Below are 24,402 nucleotides of genomic sequence, written 5' to 3'. Positions count from 1 at the left end.
AGAGATAGATAGAGAGATAGATAGATAGATAGAGAGATAGATAGATCGAGAGAGATCGAGAGAGAAGTAGATAGAGAGAGCGAGATAGAGAGATGGAGAGATAGATAGATAGATAGATAGATAGAGATAGATAGAGAGATAGATAGAGAGGTAGATAGATACAGAGAGATAGATAGATTGAGAGAGATCGAGGGAGAGGGGTAGATAGAGAGAGAGATCCTATTGAGATCCTACATGCAGAATTCTGTAAAAGTATCCTCCGGACTCAAAGGAAAACCATAAACAATGCATGCAGGGCAGAACTAGGCCAATATCCATTAATAATTACCATCCAAAAAAGAGCCACCAGATTTTGGAAACACCTAAAAATGAGCAACCCCCACTGCTTTCATTACGAAGCCCTGAAATGCCAAGAAAGGACCATAAAGATGAATACCCTCAGTCAACTAGTCCTGGGACTCAGTGAAGCAACCACTAACACTACTAACAATAACCAGCCCCAGGACAGTGACATCGTAGCACAGAGAATTCGACCCAACACAATTGTCACTAAGCAAAAGGAAAAGTACCTGTCATATTGGGCAGAAACAACAAAAACCCAAAACAAACTCCGTTGCTACTTGGCCCTAAACAGACAATACAACATGGCTGAATACCTGACCATGGTAAAGGATAGCAAACTGAGAAAAACCTTGACAAGGTACAGACTTAGTGAACATAGCCTGGCCATCGAAAAAGGCAGACACAGACAGACCCGGCTGCCAAGAGAGGACAGGATATGCTCTCACTGCAGTCAGGGAGTGGTGGAGACAGAGATGCACTTCCTCACAGCTTGTGGAAAATATCAGGGCATCAGGGAGAAGTTCTACCAAAAATTCACACAAATATGCCCTGAATTCAGAAATTTGAATGACGACCAAAAACTCCCATACCTACTAGGGGAAGAGAGAAACTGTGTAACCTTAGCGGCACACTATGTTACAGCTTCCCATAAACAGAGGGACAACCAGTAAACCTAAGAAAAGAGTATATACAAATTATACGAATGTATATTTATACACTCAAGGATATATCTGTTTATACAATGTATGAATAGATCTGCATTTATGTGTTCAACCATAAATGTATTTCGATGCTTTGGCAACATAAGATGTACCTTATCATGCCAATAAAGCGATTTGAATTGAATTGGATTGAAATTGATAGAGAGATAGATAGATAGATCGATCGATAGATAGATAGATAGATATAGATAGATAGATAAAGAGAGATAGGTAGATCGAGAGAGATCGAGAGAGATCGAGAGGTAGATAGAGAGAGATAGATAGATAGATCGATAAATAGATAAAGAGAGATTGATAGGTCGAGAGAGATCGAGAGAGAGAGGTAGATAGATAGAGATAGAGATCGAGACAGATAGACAGATCGATAGATAGATAGATAGATCGATAGATAGATAGATCGATAGATAGATAGATAGATAAAGAGAGATAGATAGATCAAGAGAGAGAGGGATCGATAGATTGATTGATAAATAGATAGATAGATAGACAGATAGAGTTAGATAGCCAGATAGATAGCCAGATAGATAGATATAGATAGACAGATAGAGAGATAGAGAAAGAGAGATAGATAGATAGATAGATAGATAGATAGGTAGATAGATAGATCGATAGATATATAGATAGATAGATCGCTAGATCGCTAGATCGCTAGATAGATAGATAGATGGATAGATAGATAGATAGATAGAGCTGGATAGATAGATAGATAGATAAATAGATAGTAGATAGATAGATAGAGAGATAGAGAGAGAGAGAGATAGATAGATAGATAGATAGATCGCTAGATAGATAGATAGATAGATAGAGATCGAGAGATAGATAGATAGATAGATAAATAGATAGACAATTAGCTCTGGGTTACCTTCTTGTAGTGAGGATAACCTGTCACCTGTTATAAACCGTCATCTGGGATAAACATGCCTGAATCCGAAAGTGCTTCAGTAGCTTTCTTGCTGCGGGGACTTGAGGCCTGATCGGGGCCCATGATTAGTGGGAGATGTATTTTTAATCATGCGAGTAAAATTGCTCTCTTCAAAGAGCAACAACCAAGTGCTTGATGTTACAGAATTTCCTCAGAATTTCCAACATCTTCACTAGCGTGTGAGCCGTGGCTCAGTGGGCAGCGCTCTCGCCTCTGAGCTTGAAAGTCGTGGGTTCAAGTTCCCCCCCCCCCAGAGATTTAGAGCTCATACCCCAAGTCAACAACCCTGTACTGAGGGCGATCCCACAACACTATTGGAAGAAGAGCAGGAGGAGTTCTCCCCGTTGTTCTGGGGCCAATATTTATCCCTCAACCAACATCACTAAAACAGATGATCTGGGCCATTATCACATTACTGTTTGTGGGAGCTTGCTGTACGCCAATTGGATGCTGCGTTTCCAACATTACAACAGTGACCACACTTCAAAAGTCCTTCATTGGCTGTGAAGCGGTTTGGGACGTCCTGAGGTGGTGAAAAGCGCTGGAGAAACGGGAGTCCTTCTTTCTTTCATAGTTTTAGACATTTTAATCCCCATCCCCCTGAAACCCTTTCAAGTCTACAGTCAGACTTTATATCCCCTCATTATCTGCCTGTGTCTGAATATTGTGCCTCCTTCAGTGGCTCTATCCGTCTGTTTCTCTCACTCTATCACCCTCTCTGTGACTCCTTGCATCTAATTTTTCTGTTTTATCTGTTATTACAACGTTTTCCCTCATTCTGCCTTGTTTTTCTTTCTTCTCTCTCTGTCTGTCTCTGTCCAATTCCAATTCCAATTCAAATGCTTTATTGGCATGAATGTTTACAGAGAACCATATTGCCAAAGCTTACATAGCAAAAAGGTACAGTTTTCCAACATTCTGTAGGTGTCAATCGATATGACATTTGTTGGGTACATACAATATTACTTTTAAACAATATTAATTTTAAACAGTCTTTGTACTTCATTTGGTACGTTCAATATTAATTTTAAACAGTCTTAATTTTAAACAGTCCTCAGGTTGTGACATGTTGTTACATATTTGGCCCCAAGGTATGGTCTGTCTCCTTCTCCCAGGACTAATCTCAATTTTGACAGGTCATCCAATTCCTTGAAATCTGGGGTTGTTTGGCTTAGCTTGTTGAATAATATGTTTCTTGATGTGTTGAATTTTTCGCATTTTAGGAGGAAATGCATTTCTGTTTCAACTTCGCCGGCCAGACATTGATCGCATATTCTATTCTCTCTAGGCTGCCAGGATTTCTTGCATCTGCCTTTTTCAATTTATCTCTCTCTCTCTGTCTCTCTCTCCTTGTCTCTCTCTCTCTGTCACTCTCTCTCTGTCTTTCTCCCCCTCTCTCTCTATCTCTCTCTCCTTGTCTATCTCTGTCACTCTCTCTCTGTGTCTCTCCCCCTCTCTCTCTGTCTCTCTCTCCTTGTCCAATTCCAATTCCAATTCCAATTCAAATGCTTTATTGGCATGAAAGTTTACAGAGAACCATATTGCCAAAGCTTACATAGCAAAAAGGTACAGTTTTCCAACATTCTGTAGGTGTCAATCGATTTGACATTTGTTGGGTACATACAATATTACTTTTAAACAATATTAATTTTAAACAGTCTTTGTACTTCATTTGGTACGTTCAATATTAATTTTAAACAGTCTTAATTTTAAACAGTCCTCAGGTTGTGACATGTTGTTACATATTTGGCCCCAAGGTATGGTCTGTCTCCTTCTCCTAGGACTAATCTCAATTTTGACAGATCATCCAATTCCTTGAAATCTGGGGTTGTTTGGCTTAGCTTGTTGAATAATATGTTTCTTGATGTGTTGAATTTTTCGCATTTTAGGAGGAAATGCATTTCTGTTTCAACCTCGCCGGCCAGACATTGATCGCATATTCTATTCTCTCTAGGCTGCCAGGATTTCTTGTATCTGCCTTTTTCAATTTCCAGTTGGTGGTCGCTTAGTCTGTACCTGGTGAGGGTCTGTCTCTGTTTTGTGTCTCTGATGGTCGTGAGGTAGTCTGCCAGTTTATATTCTCTTTTTAGGGCCCGGTAACATTCTAATCTGCTTTGGCTTCCGGTTATTTTGTTCCAATGTTCTCTCTCTCTCACTCTCTCTCTGTCTCTCTCCCCCTCTCTCTCTGTCTCTCTCTCCTTGTCTATCTCTGTCACTCTCTCTCTGTCTCTCTCCCCCTCTCTCTGTCTCTCTCTCCTTGTCTATCTCGATCACTCTCTCTCTGTCTCTCTCCCCCTCTCTCTCTGTCTCTCACCTCTTTCTCTGTCTGTCTGTCTCTCTCTCTGTCTCTGTCTCTCTTTCTCCCTCTCTTTCTGCCTCTCTCTGTCTCTGTCTCTCTCACTTTGACTCTCTCTGTCTTTCTCTCTGTCTCTATGTCTCTCCTCTCTCTGTCTCTCACTCTCACTCTCACTTTTTCTCTCCCTCTCTCTGTCTCTATCTCTCTGCCACTATATTTCTGTCAAGTTTCTCTCTCTCTGCTTCTTTCCCTTTCTATCACTTTGTTTTTGCCTCTCTCTCCATCTCTTTCTCTCCACCCGTATTCCACTCGCTCTTGCACTCTTTCTGTCTACCCTTTCAAAATGGTACTTTTATCAGTTCAGATGGCTGTAGGTCCGAGATTGTCCACCAGGTTACTGTGCAGGACCCGCCCTGGAGGGTTGGGCTGGAGAAGATGGGAGCGCCGGTCATGTTGCAAAGTATCTGTTGCAGTTTGAGGGAGTGGGACTCCTTGGAACACTGCCTCCTGTGGAGCAGGAATCGGCTCAGCCAATCACTGACAGCCGGTGACCAATTTGGAGATGTTAGGGTGAAATTCGTCTTGGCAAGGAGTGCAAAAGGGGAGCTGGCGAATTGGTCGCCTGCTTAACACTTCGCCCGAATTTCGTTCTTATTAAGATATTACATTCGGGCCACCGATTCACAGTGACTAACTTAAATAGCATTTTATTAAATGCTCTTTTGGGATTTTACCAATTTGAATTTCACAGCGCCATCCATTTATTCTGTGAAAACTATAAATAAGTGTCCCTTTCTGCATTATATATGATCAATTACTTTTGTATTTAAATTTTATCTTTCAGAAGGTAAGAACACAAGAACATTAGAATTAGGAGCAGGAGTAGGCTAATTGGCCCTTCGAGCCTGCTCTCCCATTCAATAAGATCATGGCTGATCTTCTATCTCATCTCCACTTTCCTGCACTATCCCCATATCCCTTGATTCCCTTAATATTCAAAAATCTATCGATCTCTGTCTTGAATATACTCAACGATTGAGTCTCCATGGCCCTCTGGGGCAGAGAATTCCAAAGATTCACCACCCTCTGAGTGAAGACATTTCTTCTCATCTCAGTCCTAAATGGCCGACCCCTTATTCTGAGACTGTGACCCCTGGTTCTAGACTCTCCAGCCAGGGGAAACATCCTCCCTGCATCTACCCTGTCAAGCCCTGTAAGAATTTTGTATGTTTCAATGAGATCAGCGCTCATTCTTCTAAACTCCGGAGAATATAGGCCTAGTCTACTCAATCTCTCCTCATAGGACAATCTCCCCATCCCAGGAATCAGTCTGGTTAAGTTAAGAAAAAGCTGACTGACATGAATCTTGTTATTCATGTGGAAATGACTTATGTAATGATACTGGGCGGCCTGCTGGTGGCGCTGTCCAGGGAGAGTATAAATACTCGGGCATGAGCCCAGCTTGCTCAGGACATTCTTTAACAGGAACTAGTGAAGGACACAACTAGATCTCCATGTTGAAAAACAGTTGATTAAAGCCTTGTTTAATACTCAGACCAAGTGCCTCGTAGTTTTCTTACGTCACTGAGAATACAAAGCACCTTGTAACAAATGGAGGCAATATTTGGTATTGAGTCTTACTGGGGAGGGAGGGGAGTTCTTTATCTGCATTTGGGGGAGTCTTACACCGATCGCAATGGGTCAGTCCTGTGCGTTGGTCCATTCGGGAACAGTCTTGGGGCCTTTGCAGAACTGGGGAGGGAGCCTTGGAATTTCAGAGTGCTGAAGTGGGACAGTTGAGGTTTACACAGAAACATAGAAGATAGGAGCAGGAGTAGGCCATTCGGCCCTTCGAGCCTGCTCCGCCATTCAATGTGATCATGGCTGATCATCCAAACTCAGTACCCTGTCCCCGCCTTTTCCCCATATCCCTTGATCCCTTCAGCCTCAAGAAACATATCCAACTCTTTCTTGAATATATTTAATGAACTGGCCTCCACCGCCCTCTGTGGCAGAGAATTCCACAGGTTCACCACTCTCTGGGTGAAGAAATTCCTCCTCATTTCAGTCCTAAATGGCTTACCCCTTATCCTTAGACTATGACCCCTGGTTCTGGACTCCCCGACCATCAGAAACATCCTTCCTGCATCTAGTCTGTCCAGACCTGACAGAATTTTATAGGTTTCGATGAGATCCCCTCTCAATCTTCTAAACTCCAGTGAGTATAAGCCCAATCGACACAATCTCTCCTCATACGTCTTGACAGCTTGTGAGGTTCTTTAATCTTTTGTGGGGTTGGGGGGGGAGGGAGCCTGGGGTTTGGCACAGCCAGGGTTTGCAGCGTGAGGTCTGGCTCACTTGTGTATGGATAGCTGGTGTCTGTCAGTGAGGGGGGTTGGCCACGGGTCTGACATCACTGAGGAGGGATAGCCAGATTGTGGCAACAGCAGCCTATGACTTTCTAAGAGACCTTTGTAAAAACAAATCAATTTAGTATCTCATGACAGAACCCTGGGCCCCTGTCTTGGACTCAGTCTCTATTGCAAGAAAATTTAAAAGTTCTAATTATTGGAACAAACAGGTGATAATTAAATTCTCAAAATTCAACATATTTTGGGGAGGAGGGGTTAAAATAACTCAAATTAAGATGAGGAAAGACATTCTGTATCTATCTCCCTTAGTACCTCACTGGTGCCAGTGATTACAATTTTAACATTTTCTAACTGTAAATATTACAGGTGATAATCAGATGCTAATTAGAGGCAGTTAGCTAAAATTCAATTCATCTTTATTTTGGAAAAATTAACTCAAGTTAAGATGATGAAAGACACAAGCTCTTTGCGTAATCAGCAGTCGAATCTTCTGACTCTCTCACAGACTTTTGAATAAATGTACATCTTCACTTTTTTCGAAAAAAGGCAGTCAATATAATCTTTAACTGAACTTAATAAATTAATGGTATTTTTGTACCAGCTTTTTTCCAAATAAGTTTGAAAAACAATTGAATATAAACTGCTATAGGTCAACTATTGATGCAGTCTGGAAATGTATGCACACTGCACATGCTCAGATTGAATTAGCCAACCTAGAATCATAGAATGACACAGCACAGAAGTAGGCCTTTTGGCCCATCGTGCATGTGCCAGATCTTTGGGCAAAAATTTCCAGTCCAAATCTGGGCTTTTGTGAGAGGCCGAGGCAGTCTAGTAAAAAAATATCTTAATGAAGGCATTACAAGACACAGAAGACAATTGAATGGGTAGATTTAATCATGTTATCATGAAATATGTATTTTTCATTTTTTTAGTGTTTATCTTGGATGTTAGTCATTTCCGTCACTCAGGGAAAAGTGACGGATGATATTTGTACAGGACTTTGAGTGACTTAGGGGGGAAATGGATCTGAGCACTGAGCAGCCTGCGCGCAACTCACTAAAGGTGTGTAACAAGCACATTTTGACACCTGGAGCACTGCCAGTTCTCTCATAGGGATGTCTACAGAGGTCACGTGTAATTGCAAAATGATGCAGACACTTTTATAATGAGATTTTCATTAAGAGCTGGTTTACACAGAACCCTTCAAGAGAACACGCACCACCATACTGAATATAACAGATATAAAAAATAGCATGACACAAACAACTAAGCACTGAGGGATCTCAATCTGAGTTTACTTAACAACAATATGTCGAGTTAGAGGCACCTCTTTGGCTTAGCAGAATAATACATTCTACAGTCCATAATATAACACTCTGCCCTTGTAAAATAATCCTGGGGTCACTATTGACCAGAAACTTAACAGGACCAGCCACTAAGGCAGGTCAGAGGCTAAGTATTCTGTGGCGAGTGTCTCACCTCCTGACACCCCAAAGCCTTTCCACCATCTACAAGGCACAAGTCAGGAGTGTGATGGAATACTCTCCTCTTGCCTGGATGAGTGCAGCTCCAAAAACACTCAAGAAGCTCAACACCATCCAGGACAAATCAGCCCGCATGATTGGCAACCCATCCACCACCTTAAACATTCACTCCCTCCATCATCTGCAGACCGCGGCTGCAGTGTGTACCCTCTACAAGATGCACTGCAGCAACTCGCCAAGGCTTCTTCAGCAGCACCTCCCAAACTCGCAACCTCTACTATCTAGAAGGACAAAGGCAGCAGGCGCATGGGAACACCACCACCTCCAAGTTCCTTCATTGTCACTGGGTCAAAATCTTGGAACACCCTCCCTAACAGCACTGTGGGAGCACCTTCACCACACGGACTGCAGTGGTTCAAGAAGGCGGCTCACCGCCACCTTCTCAAAGGCAATAAGGGATGGGCAATAAATGCCGGCCTTGCCAGCGACGCCCACAACCCAGGAATGAATAAAAAACAGCATATTATCCGGCTTACCATGAGTAAGACTACTTGAGATCCGCTAGCAGTGTCTATTAATGGTGACCTGGTGTATTGGAAGGAATTGAAGGTGTAACATCCATCTGCTGTAGGTGGGAAGCGCTTAATTTTGCATCTGAAATTAACTCACGTTTTTGCTAACTTGCAGCCTTCAACTCTGATGAGATGATGCTTCAGATTAAATAAACAACATGTATCACACCGTTGCTTACTATATCTCAGGATCTCTAACCATGGACTCCTCCCCTCCCTCACTATCTCCGACAGTCTGCAATCTCTCAAATCGCTGTCACCTGACCAGCACTCAATGGTTGTGTCGGCCGTGGCTCAGCCGTTAGCATTCTCGCCTCTGAGTCAGAAGGTTGTGGGTTCATAGTCCCACTCCAGAGACTTGAGCACAATAACCTAGGCTGACACTGCAGTGCAGTACTGAGGGAGTGCTGCACTGTCTGAGGGTCAGTACTGAGGGAGCGCCGCACTGTCGGAGGGGCAGTACTGAGGGAGCGCCGCACTGTCAGAGGGGCAGTACTGAGGGAGGGGCAATACGGAGGGTGGGTCAGTACTGAGGGAGTGCCGCACTATCGGAGGTGCAGTACTGAGGGAGTGCCGCACTGTCGGAGGGACAGTACTGAGGGAGTGCCACACTGTCGGAGGGGCAGTACTGAGGGAGTGCCGCACTGTCGGAGGTGCAGTACTGAGGGAGTGCCACACTGTCGGAGGGGCAGTACTGAGGGACTGCCACACTGTCGGAGGTGCAGTACTGAGGGAGCGCTGCACTGTCAAAGAGACAGCCTTTTGGATGAGACGTTAAACCGAGGCCCCGTCTGCCCTCTCAGGTGGACATAAAAGATCCCAATGCCAGTATTGAAAGAAGAGCAGGGGGAGACATTCCCTGTGTCCCGGGGACAATATTTATCCCTCAATGAACGTCACAAAAAAACAGATGATCTGGGTCGTTATCACATTGCTGTTTGTGGGATCTTGCTTTGCGCAAATTGGCTGCCGAGTTTCCTACAATACAACAGTGGCCACACTTCAAAACAAGTACTTCATTGCCTGTGAAGCTCTTTGGGACGTCCTGAGGTGGTGAAAGGCGCGAGTCTTTCTTCTTTTCATTCTCCACGTATCAGTTAAAAAAACAACACCAACCGTTTTAATTCAACCTAGTTTAAAATTAACATGTTCTGATTCCAATGAAGTTGAAACCACACTGAAGTTCACAGGAATGTCAACCTTGCATTGTGTGGTTAACCTGGTTTCCAGTCGCCGCTAACATTGCAAAACTGACTGATGCTCCCAAGTCCTGTAAAGGTGCTTGACGGGGGATACTGAGCACAGGGAATTTGGAGTCTCTTATTTAATGGGTAAGAGATTTCAAACTGGCGTCGAGCTGGACCTGACGGGACAACTGCGAGTGTGTTGCTGACAGTGTGAGGTGGAGAGGCGTTCAGTGCTGAGCCTGATCTGAGTGAGATTGTATTGGTGCAGGTGGAAACTTCCTGTCCATTGGCACAGTGGCTCATCTGGGCATGAGGCCTAGGCTTAGACTCACTACAGAGGTGATGGTTCCTCTCTTCAACCCCGAGGAGCGGAAGGCGAAAGATTTCTGTCTATGATTGGGCCCAGAGTGGGAGACCAACGCTGAATGTTCATCTCTGTAGAGCTGGTCAGATGTCTAGCAATTGTGGCAGAAGGTTGTAGTGCAATAGAACATTGGCCTTTCAACTCTGTGACGTCAGCTTAGAGCCAGCAGAGAAAGGGGTAGAGACAAACAGGGTGACAGAGAGGGAGAGAAACCGGGTGACAGAGAGGGAGAGAAACAAAATGACAGAGAGGGAGAGAAACAGGGTGGCAGAGAGGGTGAGAGACAGGGTAACAGAAAGGGTGAGAAACAAGGTGACAGAGAGGGTGGGAGACAGGATGACAAAGAGGGTGACAGAGAGGGTGAAAGACAGGGTGACAGGGAGGAAAAAAGTCATGGTGACAGAGAGGGAGAGAAATAAAGTGACAGAGAGGGAGAGAGACAGGGTAACAGAGAGGGATTTAGCCGGGTTACAGAGACTTGAGAAACAGGGTGACAGAGAGGGAGAGAAATAGGGTGAGAGAGGCGCAGTACTGAGGGAGCATCGCACTGTTGGAGGGGCAGTACTGAGGGAGCGCCGCACTGTCGGAGGGGCAGTACTGAGGAGGCGCTGCACTGTCAGAAGGTCAGTACTGAGGGAACGCCGCACTCTCGGAGGGGCAGTACTGAGGAAGTGCTGCACTGTCGGAGGGGCAGTACTGTGGGAGCATTGCACTGTTGGAGGGGCACTACTGGGGGAGTGCCGCACTGTTGGACGGGCAGTTCTGAGGGAGCGCTGCACTGTCGGAGGGTCAGTACTGAGGGAGCGCCGCACTGTCAGAGGAGCAGTACTGAGGGCGCACTGCACTGTCGGAGGGTCAGTACTGGGGGAGTGCCGCACTGTCAGAGGGGCAGTACTGAGGGAGCGCTGCACTGTTGGAGGGTCAGTACTGAGGGAGCGCTGCACTTCAGAGGGGCAGTACTGAGGGAGCACTGCACTGTCGGAGGGTCAGTACTGAGGGAGCGCCGCACTGTCAGAGGGTCAGTACTGAGGGAGCGCCGCAATCTCGGAGGGGCAGTACTGAGGAAATGCTGCACTGTCAGAGGGGCAGTACTGAGGGCGCACTGCACTGTCGGAGGGTCAGTACTGGGGGAGTGCCGCACTGTCAGAGGGGCAGTACTGAGGGAGCGCTGCACTGTTGGAGGGTCAGTACTGAGGGAGCGCCGCAATCTCGGAGGGGCAGTACTGAGGGAGCGCCGCACTGTCAGAGGAGCAGTACTGAGGGCGCACTGCACTGTCGGAGGGTCAGTACTGGGGGAGTGCCGCACTGTCAGAGGGGCAGTACTGAGGGAGCGCTGCACTGTTGGAGGGTCAGTACTGAGGGAGCGCTGCACTTCAGAGGGGCAGTACTGAGGGAGCGCTGCACTGTCGGAGGGTCAGTACTGAGGGAGCGCCACACTGTCAGAGGGTCAGTACTGAGGGAGCGCCGCAATCTCGGAGGGGCAGTACTGAGGAAGTGCTGCACTGTCAGAGGGGCAGTACTGTGGGAGCGTTGCACTGTTGGAGGGGCACTACTGGGGGAGTGCCGCACTGTCGGAGGGGCAGTACTGAGGGAGTGCTGTACTTCCGGAGGGGCAGTACTGGGGGAGCGCCGCACTATAGGACGTGCTGTCTTTCGGATGGGACGGTAAACCAAGTAAAAGATCCATGGTCACTATTTTGAAGAAGAGCAGGGGGAGTTCTCCCCGGTGTCCTGGTACCAACATTTATCCCACAATCAACATCACTGAAACCGATGACCTGGGTCATTATCACATTGCTGTTTGTGGGAGCTTGCTGTGCGCAAATTGGCTGCCGCGTTTCCTACATTACAACAGTGGCCACACTTCAAAAAAAGTACTTCATTGGCTGTGAAGCGCCTTGGGACGTCCTGAGGTGGTGAAAGGCGCTGGAGAAATGTGAGCATTTCTCACTTTAGCTCAGGCTGTCGGGAAGAAAGTCTGCACTTGCTTTTCAGTAGCCGCACTGTCGCTTCTCTGCCAGTTCAGATGCCGACCTGGATCCCAGGAAATACCCCTGGGCCTGTGATCTCCTTCCGCTATTGTAAGGTGTCTGTCATCTTCTATCACTTGGCCCAACCTGGCGCGGCCTTCAATTGCAAAACTAGGGCGGTTATCAGGCACAGCCCGTTTGAAGTTTTGACACTAAACTCCCTCTGCTACTTAACTCCTCCTTGCCCAGAATCTCAAACCTCTCTCAGTCATCCCTTCCCGCGACTATCATCTGCCGATACCCCAAGCTCGCTGAGCGTGAAATGATACTCGATTCAGCTGCATTCACACCTCCTCTAGACCCATCCTTTAAGAACACAAGAACGTAAGAAATAGGAGCAGGAGTCGGCCATTCGGCCCCTCGAGCCTGCTCCGCCATTCAATAAGATCTTGTTGCTTTACTTGTCCCATTACCATCTCCTTTCGCCTTACCTTTTGTCATTTAATCTCTCCTGTCGTCCAACCCTATCACAGACCTTCCCTTTTGTTTTTCCCTCCTCCCCGCCCCACGTTCCCCGCCTCTGTATTTGCTCAAACCCTGTTATATCTCTCACATTTTTTCCAGTTCTGACGAAAGTTCATCGACCTGACACGATAACTGTTTCTCTCTCTCCACAGATGCTGCCTGCCCTGCTGAGTGTTTCCAGCATTATCTGATATTACTTTGCAGCCCAGAACGTCAATCGGATCAGAATGGGTGTGTAGTCTTTAAACTCGGCTTCCTGTGACAGTGGGTTCACTGGCAGATCATTTGTACAGAAGAGAATTGGCCCGAATCAAAGCCCGAATATTTCAATATCAACACTGCTGAGATCGGGCGGCCCAATGAGATCCAGGGATCTAATCTAACGTCTGGGGAAATGTCCTCCATCCCTCTCCGAGTCCGGGAAACTCCCGGCACAGCACGAGCCCAAGGCAGCGTCCATTCACAAAAATCAGGAGTGGGTCCAGACCGCAGAAACTGGCCACGATTCTCCACAAATGGGCAGTACATTTCAGGAACTGGAAACGGCTGGCGTGGGATGTGGAATTCAGTACCTGCCCTGGGAGTGTTTGATGGGAGAGTGTAGAGGGAGCTTTACTCTGTATCTAACCCTGTGCTGTACCTGCCCAGGGAGTGTTTGATGGGAGAGTGTAGAGGGAGCTTTACTCTGTATCTAACCCGTGCCGTACCTGCCCTGGGAGTGTTTGGTGGGACAATGTAGAGGGAGCTTTACTCTGTATCTAACCCGTGCTGTACCTGCCCTGGGAGTGTTTGATGGGACAGTGTAGAGGGAGCTTTACTCTGTATCTAACCCGTGCTGTACCTGCCCTGGGAGTGTTTGATGGGACAATGTAGAGGGAGCTTTACTCTGTATCTAACCCCGTGCTGTACCTGCCCTGGGAGTGTTTGGTGGGACAGTGTAGAGGGAGCTTTACTCTGTATCTAACCCGTGCTGTACCTGCCCTGGGAGTGTTTGATGGGACAGTGTAGCGGGAGCTTTACTCTGTATCTAACCCGTGCTGTACCTGCCCTGGGAGTGTTTGATGGGACAGTGTAGTGGGAGCTTTACTCTGTATCGAACCCCGTGCTGTACCTGCTCTGGGAGTGTTTGATGAGACAGTGTAGAGGGAGCTTTACTCTGTATCTAACCCCGTGCTGTACCTGCCCTGGGAGTGTTTGGTGGGACAGTGTAGCGGGAGCTTTACTCTGTATCTAACCCGTGCTGTACCTGCCCTGGGAGTGTTTGATGGGACAGTGTAGAGGGAGCTTTACTCTGTATCTAACCCATGCTGTACCTGCCCTGGGAGTATTTGATGGGACAGTGTAGAGGGAGCTTTACTCTGTATCTAACCCGTGCTGTACCTGCCCTGGGAGTGTTTGATGGGACATTGTAGAGGGAGCTTTACTCTGTATCTAACCCCGTGCTGTACCTGCCCTGGGAGTGTTTGATGGGACAGTGTAGCGGGAGCTTTACTCTGTATCTAACCCGTGCTGTACCTGCCCTGGGAGTGTTTGATGGGACAGTGTAGCGGGAGCTTTACTCTGTATCTAACCCGTGCTGTACCTGCCCTGGGAGTGTTTGATGGGACAGTGTACATAGGATTACATAGAATGTATGGCACAGAAACAGGCCATTCGGCCCAACCAGTCCATGCCGGCGTCTATGCTCCGCTCGAGCCTCCTTCCGTCTATCTTCATCTATATCTCTTCCCTTCTCCCTCATACGCTTGTACACCCTCCCGTTTAAATGCATCTATACTATTCACTTCAACCACTCCCTGTGGTAGCGAGTTCCACATTCTCACCACTCTCTGGGTAAAGAAGTTTCTTCTGAATTCCTTATTGGATTTCTTGGTGACTATCTTATATTGACGGCCTCTAATTCTGGTCTTCCCCACAAGTGGAAACATTCTCTCTGTATCCACTCTATCAAAATGTTTTATAATTTTAAAGACCTCTAATGGTCACCCATCAGCCTTCTCTTTTCAAGAGAAAAGAGACCCAGCCTGTCCATCCTTTCCTGATATGTATACCCTCGCACTTCTGGTATCATCCTTGTAAATCTTCTCTGCACCCTCTCCAGTATCTCTATATCCTTTTTATAATATGGCGACCAGAACTGTACGCAGTATAAGTGTGGTCTAACCAAGGTTCAATACAGGTTTAGCATAACTTCCCTACTTATCAATTCTATCCCTCTAGAAATAAACCCCAGTGCTTGGTTTGATTTTTTAACGGACCTCGGTCGCAAATTTTAGTGATTTGTGTATATGTACTCCGAGATTCTTTTGTTCCTCTACCCCTCCCAGACTCGCACCCTCCAAGTGATGTGACCTCCCTATTCTTCCTACTAAATGTAATACTTCACATTTTCGTGCATTGAACTTCATTTTTCAATTATATGCCCATTCTGCAAGTTTATTAATGTACTCCTGTAACTTGTTGCAATCCTCCTCAGTATTGACTATCCCACCCCCCCCACCCCCACCCCCAATTTGGTGTCATCCGCAAACTCTGTATCTAACCCGTGCTGTACCTGCCCTGGGAGCGTTTGATGGGACAGTGTAGAGGAAGCTTATCTCTGTGTCTAACCCGTGCTGTACCTGCCCTGGGAGTTTTTGATAGGACAGTGTAGAGGGAGCTTTACTCTGTGTCTAACCCGTGCTGTACCTGCCCTGGGCGTGTTTGATGGGACAGTGTAGAGGAAGCTTTACTCTGTATTTAACCCGTGCTGTACCTGCCCTGGGATTGTTCGATGGGACAATGTAGAGGGAGCTTTACTCTGTATCTAACCTGTGCTGTACCTGTCCTGGGAGTGTTTGATGGGACAGTGTAGAGGGAGCTTTACTCTGTATCTAACCCGTGCTGTACCTGCCCTGGGAGTGTTTGATGGGACAGTGTAGAGGGAGCTTTACTCTGTATCTAACCCGTGATGTACCTGCCCTGGGAATGTTTAATGGGACAGTGTAGAGGGAGCTTTACTCTGTATCTAACCCGTGCTGTACCTGCCCTGGGAATGTTTAATGGGACAGTGTAGAGGGAGCTTTACTCTGTATCTAACCCGTGCTGTACCTGCCCTGGGAGTGTTTGATGGGACAGTGTAGAGGGAGCTTTACTGTGTATCTAACCCGTGCTGTACCTGCCCTGGGAGTGTTTGATGGGATGGTGTAGAGGGAGCTTTACTCTGTCTCTGACCCGTGCTGTACCTGCCCTGGGAGTGTTTGATGGGACAGTGTAGAGGGAGCTTTACTCTGTATCTAACCCGTGCTGTACCTGCCCTGGGAGTGTTTGATGGGACAGTGTAGAGGGAGCTTTACTCTATATCTCACCCATGCTGTCCCTGCGCTGGGAGTGTTTGATGGGGACAGTGTAGAGGGAGCTTTACTCTGTCTCTGACCCGTGCTGTACCTGCCCTGGGAGTGCTTGATGGGACAGTGTAGAGGGAGCTTTACTCTGTATCTAACCCATGCTGTACCTGTCCTGGGAGTGTTTGATGGGGCAGTGTAGAGGGAGCTTTACTCTGTATCTAACCCGTGCTGTGCCTGCCCTGGGAGTGTTTGATGGGACAGTGTAGAGGGAGCTTTACTCTGTATCTAACCCGTGCTGTACTGCCCTGGGAGTGTTTGATGGGACAGTGTAGAGGGAGCTTTACTCTATATCTGTCCTGTTCCTTACCTGCCCTGGGAGTGTTTGATGGGACAGTGTAGAGGGAGCTTTACTCTGTATCTAACCCGTGCTGCACCTGCCCTAGGAGTGTTTGACGGGACAGTGTAGAGGGAGCTTTACTCTGTATCTAACCCGTGCTGTACGTGCCCTGGGAGTGTTTGATGGGACAGTGTAGAGGGAGCTTTACTCTGTATCTAACCCGTGCTTCACCTGCCCTTGGAGTGTTTGATGGGGCAGTGTAGAGGGAGCTTTACTCTGTATCTAACCCGTGCTGTACCTGCCCTCGGAGTGTTTGATGGGACCGTGTAGAGGGAGCTTTACTCTGTATCTAACCCGTGCTGTACCTGCCCTGGGAGTGTTTGATGGGACAGTGTAGAGGGAGCTTTACTCTGTATCTAACCCGTGCTGTACGTGCCCTGGGAGTGTTTGATGGGACAGTGTAGAGGGAGCTTTACTCTGTATCTAACCCGTGCTGCACCTGCCCTAGGAGTGTTTGATGGGGCAGTGTAGAGGGAGCTTTACTCTGTATCTAACCCGTGCTGTACCTGCCCTGGGAGTGTTCGATGGGACAGTGTAGAGGGAGCTTTACTCTGTATCTAACCCGTGCTGTACCTGCCCTGGGAGTGTTTGATGGGACAGTGTAGAGGGAGCTTTACTCTGTATCTAACCCCGTGCTGTACCTGCCCTGGGAGTGTTTGATGGGACAGTGTAGAGGGAGCTTTACTCTGTATCTAACCCGTGCTGTACCTGCCCTAGGAGTGTTTGATGGGACAGTGTAGAGGGAGCTTTACTCTGTATCTAACCCGTGCTGCACCTGCCCTAGGAGTGTTTGATGGGACAGTGTAGAGGGAGCTTTACTCTGTATCTAACCCGTGCTGTACCTGCCCTAGGAGTGTTTGATGGGACAGTGTAGAATTGATCTTAATTTCATCACTGCATACTTGAACGGATGAGTACAAGACACTGGAGACGGGCTACCTGCACAGTTACAGTTCTATATTTGAGATTTTTATCTGTAATAGATCTCCATTTAGTTTGGCTTTTGGTGTAAATTCACCTTCATATATAAATAGCCTCCCAACCAGCAGATTTTTAACTGTGTAACAACCGAAACCTCAGAAATCCTGGCACGGACCTAGGGAGAGAATAATTGCAAGGAATCTCACTATTAAGAAAGGAGGAGATTAACTCCCGCCCAGTGTATTACAGGTTTTTTTCGTTATCTCAAAGGTACATTAAAATTTTTGCAAACGTTCCTCTTGTCTTACACTCGGTGCTGGGGATGTGCTGTTAAACCTTCCTGTGACGAAATCGGTGTTGGTCTGACAGTGTCTGTGAAGTTTAACTGTTTGCTGTACCTGGGCAGTTACTGACACTGTTGGACGTGAGGGTGGCGTTTTAGACGGTGACCCAAGCTCGTTCCTTTCTTATTCCTTGGGTGCGTACTTCAAATATTAATTGAGGTATGACCTGTTTTCTTTAGTGTTTTTTTTTTTCTCGCTGCTCGGGGTCCATGGCCCCGGGAATTTTGATATCACGATTCTTATCGCTCACAGCTCGGTTTAAGCAGCTGCTGGGTCGCGTTGCTGAAAAAAATGCAGAAGTTTTTTTTGGCAGGGTGCTGGCTCAATCTGCAGAGGTCGGGCCTAATCGTGTTTTTGCAGCAACTTTTAAGTGCAGCAAAGCTCCCAGCGCTCTGCGGTTTCACACAGATCTGCAGCAACCTCCTGCACCCCGGGTCAGCTACTGAAACAATGGTTACACAATTCTCATTATTATTTTCCTTTGCAACACAAAGGGTCTCCATTGAACTAAAAAAAGAGAGAGAGAGAAATTGGCGGCGTTAATTTGGACAGTTGTTTACCCCGAAAGCACGTCACCAGCTTTCAACTGTCGTTGCAAAAGACATTTTTTTTTGCTCCCTTGCTACACAGCCTCAGGAAACTAGGGCAGGAAACATGAGTCTTGCGGCCGGAAGTCCCTGCTCTTGTAGATAAGCCACCTGATGAAGCTCGCTGCGAGTTAATGTCAATTGTGCTTTAAATAACCCCAACTATCCTTGAAGGAGAAAGAAAAAGGAAAACTTGAAACCAGAATCTTAGTTGCATTCCCTGTGCTGAGAAATTTACCCATTGACCAATGTTGTCGCCTCGCCTATTATTTTTTTTTTTGCACGATTCGCCGTCACGGATTCTCCAGGACTGGTTGTGAAAGTTTGCATTAATTGGGTTTCTGCAGTTCATAAACTGGTTAATCGCAATCTGCCTTCCCCGCCCCAGAAAAAAAAATGTTCGCATTGTCCTTCAGTGCAGCAACTCGACATCAAAGGCTGGTCCCGCAAAAACAATTTGAAGATTGGTGTTTGAGTCAGGGTTACTTGGGCGCCGCTCTCTCGCTCTCTCTCTCTAACTCATGCACCTTGCATTTCAGTCTCACCCGACCGTCCATTTTTAAAAAAATTGTAAAGGATTATTTCATTGGAGTCATTCAGCATTTATCTAACCATAGATCCTGTTTAACGGGACTGAGTCTCAAGCCTTCTTCACACTTGGGGGCACCCGGGTGGCAACGAGCGGCTCGGCACCAATGCAACTTTTTTTTGTTCGAAAAAAAAAATTATGTGTAAAGTGTGATTGCCGAGCGCGTCCGCCGGACACTGTTTTGGTTTTATCTTGCAGTGGTTTCTAGTCTTGTTACAGCGCAGACTTACAACCGCCAACGGGAAGGAAGAGGGAGCTTTTTCTACCAGAAGGAAAGAGTGGGGACCTCGGATTACCGGCGCGCTTTGCAGCCTCTACATAAAAGGTCTGTGGGTGTTCGTCAGACCTTCCCCTCCACCGGTCCGCCTCAAACAACACCGCTCCACTTACCTTGACAGTGCAGTCCATCGTACCCGCGCTTCTGGATTTATTACAACAAATTATCTCTTGTTTTTTTAATGAACACAGTGGCCTCAGGACCCGCGCTGCTCGCCCGCCAGGGTCGCGATCATTGCAGTCCTTGCTGTCCACACCAGTAACCGGATGACAGCAGTTTTTCTAAATTTGGGAAGTGAAGTCAGCGCCGAGAGCAGGCTGGTTTCCTATTGGTGGATGTGAGTGTGAGTGGAGTTCTCATCTCGAAGGTGAAGCTCTTGTGTCAAAGTTTGAGATAGAGAATGGGTAACAGAGAGAGAGAGAGAGAGAGTAACAGAGAGAGAGAAAGAACAGAGGGTGAGAGAGAATCAGAGAGTAATAGAGAGAGAAAGAACAGAGAAAGAGAGAGAATCAGAGAGTAACAGAGAGAGAAAGAACAGAGAAAGAGAGAGACTCAGAGAGAGAGAATCAGAGAGAGAGAAAGGGAGAATCAGAGAGAGAGAGATAGATCAGAGAGAGACAGAGAGAAAGAGAGAGAGAGACAGAAGGAGAGAGAGAATCAGAGAGTAACAGAGAGAGAAAGAACAGAGAAAGAGAGAGAATCAGAGAGAGAGAGAGAGAGAGATCAGAGAGAGAGATAGAGAGAGAAAGAGAGAATCAGAGAGAGAGAGAGATCAGAGAGAGACAGAGAGAGGGAGAATGAGAGAATCAGAGAGTAACAGAGAGAGAAAGAACAGAGAGCGAGAATCAGAGTAACATAAATAAAGATCAGAGAGACAGAAAGAGAAAGAGAGAGAATCAGAGAGAGAGAGAGAGAGAATCAGAGAGTAACAGGTAGAGAAAGATCAGAGAGAGTGAATCAGAGAGAGAGAGAGATCGAGGGAGGTCAGAGAGAGACAGAGAGAGAAATAGAGAGAACCCGAGAGAGAGAGAGAGAGAGAATCAGAGAGTAACAGAGAGATAAAGATCAGAGAGAGGGAGAGAGAATCAGAGAGAGAGACAGAGGGACAGAGAGAGAGATAGAGATAGAGATCAGAGAGTGACAGAGAGAGAGACAGAGAGAGAGACAGAGAGACAGAGAGAGACAGAGAGAGAGAGACAGAGAGAGAGAGAGACAGAGAGAGAGAGAGAGAGACAGAGAGAGAGAGAGAGACAGAGACAGAGAGAGACAGAGAGAGAGACAGAGAGAGAGAGGGAGAGACGGAGAGAGAGAGAGAAGGCGAGCGAGAGAGAGACAGAGAGAGAGAGACGGAGAGAGAGAGAGAAGGCGAGACAGAATTGAAGATGAACAGAGCGAGGATGAGATTGAGCGAGTTGGAAATGCTGAGTGCGGTTTTTAGGGCGCGGCTGTGTAGCAGAAGTTGCAGATTTCTTTCTGTGAAGCGAGTGTCCTGTGGGCCGAGATACGGCGCCAAAGTTTTGCTGCCGCTGTTGATAGCCGAGAACCCAACATTACCTCCCTCACATCAGAGCCGGAGCAAGAGGAGAGGGAGCCAGGCAGGCCCGGAGATTCCTCTCCTGACTGGGCCATTGCCTCTCAGTGCTGGACACCCTGGCGCAGGATATTAGCCGGCTGGGCGCGTCAGGCGGCGAAAGACTGCAAGCGCGCCGCTGCTCGGCCAGTGTCTGGAGTGCAGAGTGTACCTGGACTGAAGGAGATGGCGGTGGACAGTACTACCTGTGGATCAGCTGGCCCTGGTGTAGCAGCGCGCTAGAGAATGCAATCAGCAGGATGGCAGCTATCTGCGCCGCTGGTGTAGTGGTGTCATGCAAGATTCCCATTCTTGTGAGCCGGGTTCGATTCCCGGGCGGCGCACAAGTTTTTACAAAAACATGGCAGTTACAGACCTCGACATGCAATAATGATGATGAAATGAATGGTTGCAGCACGGATAGAAGGCCATTCGGCCCGTCGATTCCATGCCGGCTCTCTCTGCAAGAGTGCTATCAGCGAATCCCACTTCCCCTCCCAACTGTGGAGTATTGTGTCCAATTCTGGGCCCCGCACATTTTAGAAAGCTGCAGAAGCTACATCATTACATAAATTTAAAACAGAAATAGACAGTTTCCTAGAAGTAAAGGGAATTAAGGGTTACGGGGAGCGAGCAGGAATTTGGACATGAGTCTAGGTTTGGATCGGTCATGGCCCTGTGGGTAGCAGAGCGGGCCCAGGGGCCGTGTAGCCTGATCCTGCTCCTATTTCGTGTGTCTAATTCTGTTAGATTCAGGAGATGGTTCTGTGATAGTGGATTGGCGGTTAGGATCAGATCAGCCATGATCTTATTGAATGGCGGAGCAGGCTCGAGGGGCCGATTGGCCTACTCCTACTCCTATTTCTTATGTTCTTAAAGGATGTTGAGGGTGCGGAGAAGATTTACCAGAATGGTTCCAGGGATGAGGGACTTCAGTTATCTGGAGAAGCTGTGATTGTTCTCCTTAGAGCAGAGAATGTTAAGAGGTGGAGTAAATAAGGAGAAACTGTTTCCAGTGGCAGGAGGGTCGGTAACCAGAGGACGCAGATTTAAGGTGATTGGCAAAAGAACCAGAGGGGGAGATGAGGAGATAAATTTTACGCAGCGAGTTATTGTGATCTGGAACGCGCTGCCTGAAAGGGCGGTGGAAGCAGATTCAAAAGAGATTTGGATAAATACCTGAAAAGGAAAAATTACTGGTCTATGGGGAAAGAGCAGGAGTGTGACTAATTGGAGAGCTCGTTCAAAAAGCAGGCACGATGGGCCAAATGGCCTCCTCCTGTGCTGTGTGATAGTGAGATAGTCAGAGGTAGAGAATAAAATAAACAGAGAGGAAGAGTGTGAGATATAACAGGCAGATAGAGAGTGAAATAGAGAGAGATGAGATAGAAAAATGTGGAGAGTGAGATAGACTGAGCGGTAGAAAGTAAGGTAGAGAGATATAGAGTGTGATAAACGGGGAGATAGAGAGTGAGATGGAGAGATATAGTGTGTGATATATGGAGAGATAGAGAATGAGATACAGAGTGAGATGGAGAGATATAGTGTGTGATAAATGGATGGAGAGATAGAGAGTGAGATGTAGAGAGGTAGAGTGAGATAGTGTGAGATAGAGAGAGGTAGAGTGAGATAGGGAGAGGTAGCGAGTGAGATAAGGGGAGGCAGAGTGAGATAGGGAGAGGTAGAGTGTGATACTGAGTGGTAGAGCGAGATAGAGCGAGGTAGAGTAAGATAGAGAGAGGTAGAGTGAGATAGTGAGAGGTAGAGTGAGATAGGGAGAGGTAGAGTGAGACACTGAGAGGTAGAGTGAGATAGAGAGAGGTAGAGTGAGATAGGGAGAGGTAGAGTGAGATAGGGAGAGGTAGAGTAAGATAGAGAGAGGTAGAGTGAGATAGTGAGAGGTAGAGTGAGATAGGGAGAGGTAGAGTGAGACAGTGAGAGGTAGAGTGAGATAGAGAGAGGTAGAGTGAGATAGGGAGGGGAGAGTGAGATAGGGAGGGTAGAGTGAGATAGGGAGGGTAGAGTGAGATAGTGAGCGGTAGAGTGAGATAGTGAGCGGTAGAGTGAGATAGGGAGAGGTAGAGTGAGATAGGGAGAGGTAGAGTGAGAAAGAGAGAGGTAGAGTGAGATAGGGAGAGGTAGAGTGAGATAGGGAGAGGTACAGTGAGATAGGGAGAGGTAGAGTGAGATAGGGAGAGGTAGAGTGAGATAGGGAGAGGTAGAGTGAGATAGGGAGAGGTAGAGTGAGATAGAATGAGATAGGTAGAGGAAGAGTGAGATAGGGAGAGGCAGAGTGAGATAGGGAGAGGTAGAGTGAGATAGGGAGAGGTAGAGTGAGATAGGGAGAGGTAGAGTGAGATAGGGAGAGGTAGAGTGAGATAGGGAGAGGTAGAGTGAGATAGGGAGAGGTAGAGTGCGATAGAGAGAGGTAGCGTGAGATAGGGAGAGGTAGAGTGAGATAGGGAGAGGTAGAGTGAGATAGAGAGAGGTAGAGTGAGATAGGGAGAGGTAGAGTGAGATAGGGAGAGGTAGAGTGAGATAGGGAGAGGTAGAGTGACATAGAGAGAGGTAGAGTGAGATAGAGAGAGGTAGCATGAGATAGGGAGAGGTAGAGTGAGATAGGGAGAGGTAGAGTGAGATAGGGAGAGGTAGAGTGAGATAGGGAGAGGTAGAGTGAGACAGTGAGAGGTAGAGTGAGATAGGGAGAGGTAGAGTGAGATAGTGAGAGGTAGAGTGAGATAGGGATAGGTAGCATGAGATAGGGAGAGGTAGAGTGAGACAGTGAGAGGTAGAGTGAGATAGGGAGAGGTAGAGTGAGATAGTGAGAGGTAGAGTGAGATAGGGATAGGTAGAGTGAGATAGGGAGAGGTAGAGTGAGATAGAGAGATGTAGAGTGAGATAGAAAGTGGTAGAGTGAGATAGGGAGAGGTAGAGTGAGATAGGGAGAGGTAGAGTGAGATAGGGAGAGGCAGAGTGAGATAGAGAGAGGTAGCGTGAGATAGGGAGAGGTAGAGTGAGATAGGGCGAGGTAGAGTGAGATAGGGAGAGGTAGAGTGAGATAGGGAGAGGTAGAGTGAGACAGTGAGAGGTAGAGTGAGATAGGGAGAGGTAGAGTGAGATAGGGAGGGGTAGAATGAGATAATGAGAGGTAGAGTGAGATAGGGATAGGTAGAGTGAGATAGGGAGAGGTAGAGTGAGATAGGGAGCGGCAGATTGAGATAGGGAGAAGTAGAGTGAGAGAGGGAGAGGTAGAGTGAGATAGCGAGAGGTAGAGTGAGATAAGGAGAGGTAGAGTGAGATAGGGAGAGGTAGAGTGAGATAGAGAGAGGTAGAGTGAGATAGGGAGAGGTAGAGTGAGATAGGGAGAGGTAGAGTGAGATAGGGAGAGGTAGAGTGAGATAGGGAGAGGTAGAGTGAGATAGGGAGAGGTAGAGTGAGATAGGGAGAGGTAGAGTGAGATAGTGAGATGTAGAGTGAGATAGGGAGAGGTAGAGTGAGATAGGGAGAGGTAGAGTGAGATAGGGAGAGGTAGAGTGAGATAGGGAGAGGTAGAGTGAGACAGGGAGAGGTAGAGTGAGATAGGGAGAGGTAGATTGAGGTAGGGAGAGGTAGAGTGAGATAGTGAGAGGTAG

General features: G+C 47.2%; 1 protein-coding gene and 1 non-coding gene across 3 annotated transcripts in view; one reads left to right on the top strand and one right to left on the bottom strand.

Moving 5' to 3' along the window:
• Positions 1 to 19,481, bottom strand: part of LOC147110188 (retroviral integration site protein Fli-1 homolog) — a 184,540-nt gene extending 165,059 nt beyond the window's left edge. The window contains exon 1 of one of the 2 annotated variants that reach the window (XM_086004115.1): positions 19,314 to 19,481. In XM_086004115.1, coding sequence (XP_085860241.1) covers positions 19,314 to 19,331 — 18 coding nt within the window. In that variant the 5' untranslated portion in view covers positions 19,332 to 19,481. The remainder of the gene's footprint in view (positions 1 to 19,313) is intronic. The other variant, XM_086004116.1, reaches the window with a different exon arrangement.
• A 1,562-nt stretch (positions 19,482 to 21,043) lies between these two features.
• Positions 21,044 to 21,114, top strand: trnag-ccc (transfer RNA glycine (anticodon CCC)). Its single transcript has one exon. It is a non-coding gene; the product is annotated as a tRNA-Gly (tRNA).
• Positions 21,115 to 24,402: the final 3,288 nt, after the last annotated feature.

The sequence above is a fragment of the Somniosus microcephalus genome, chromosome 12, assembly GCF_052327205.1.
Source record: "Somniosus microcephalus isolate GS21.2 chromosome 12, FLI_Smic_1.0, whole genome shotgun sequence".
Taxonomy (NCBI): Eukaryota; Metazoa; Chordata; class Chondrichthyes; order Squaliformes; family Somniosidae; genus Somniosus; species Somniosus microcephalus.
Note: the sequence above shows the minus strand (reverse complement) of the source record. Positions and strands in the feature narration are given on the sequence as shown.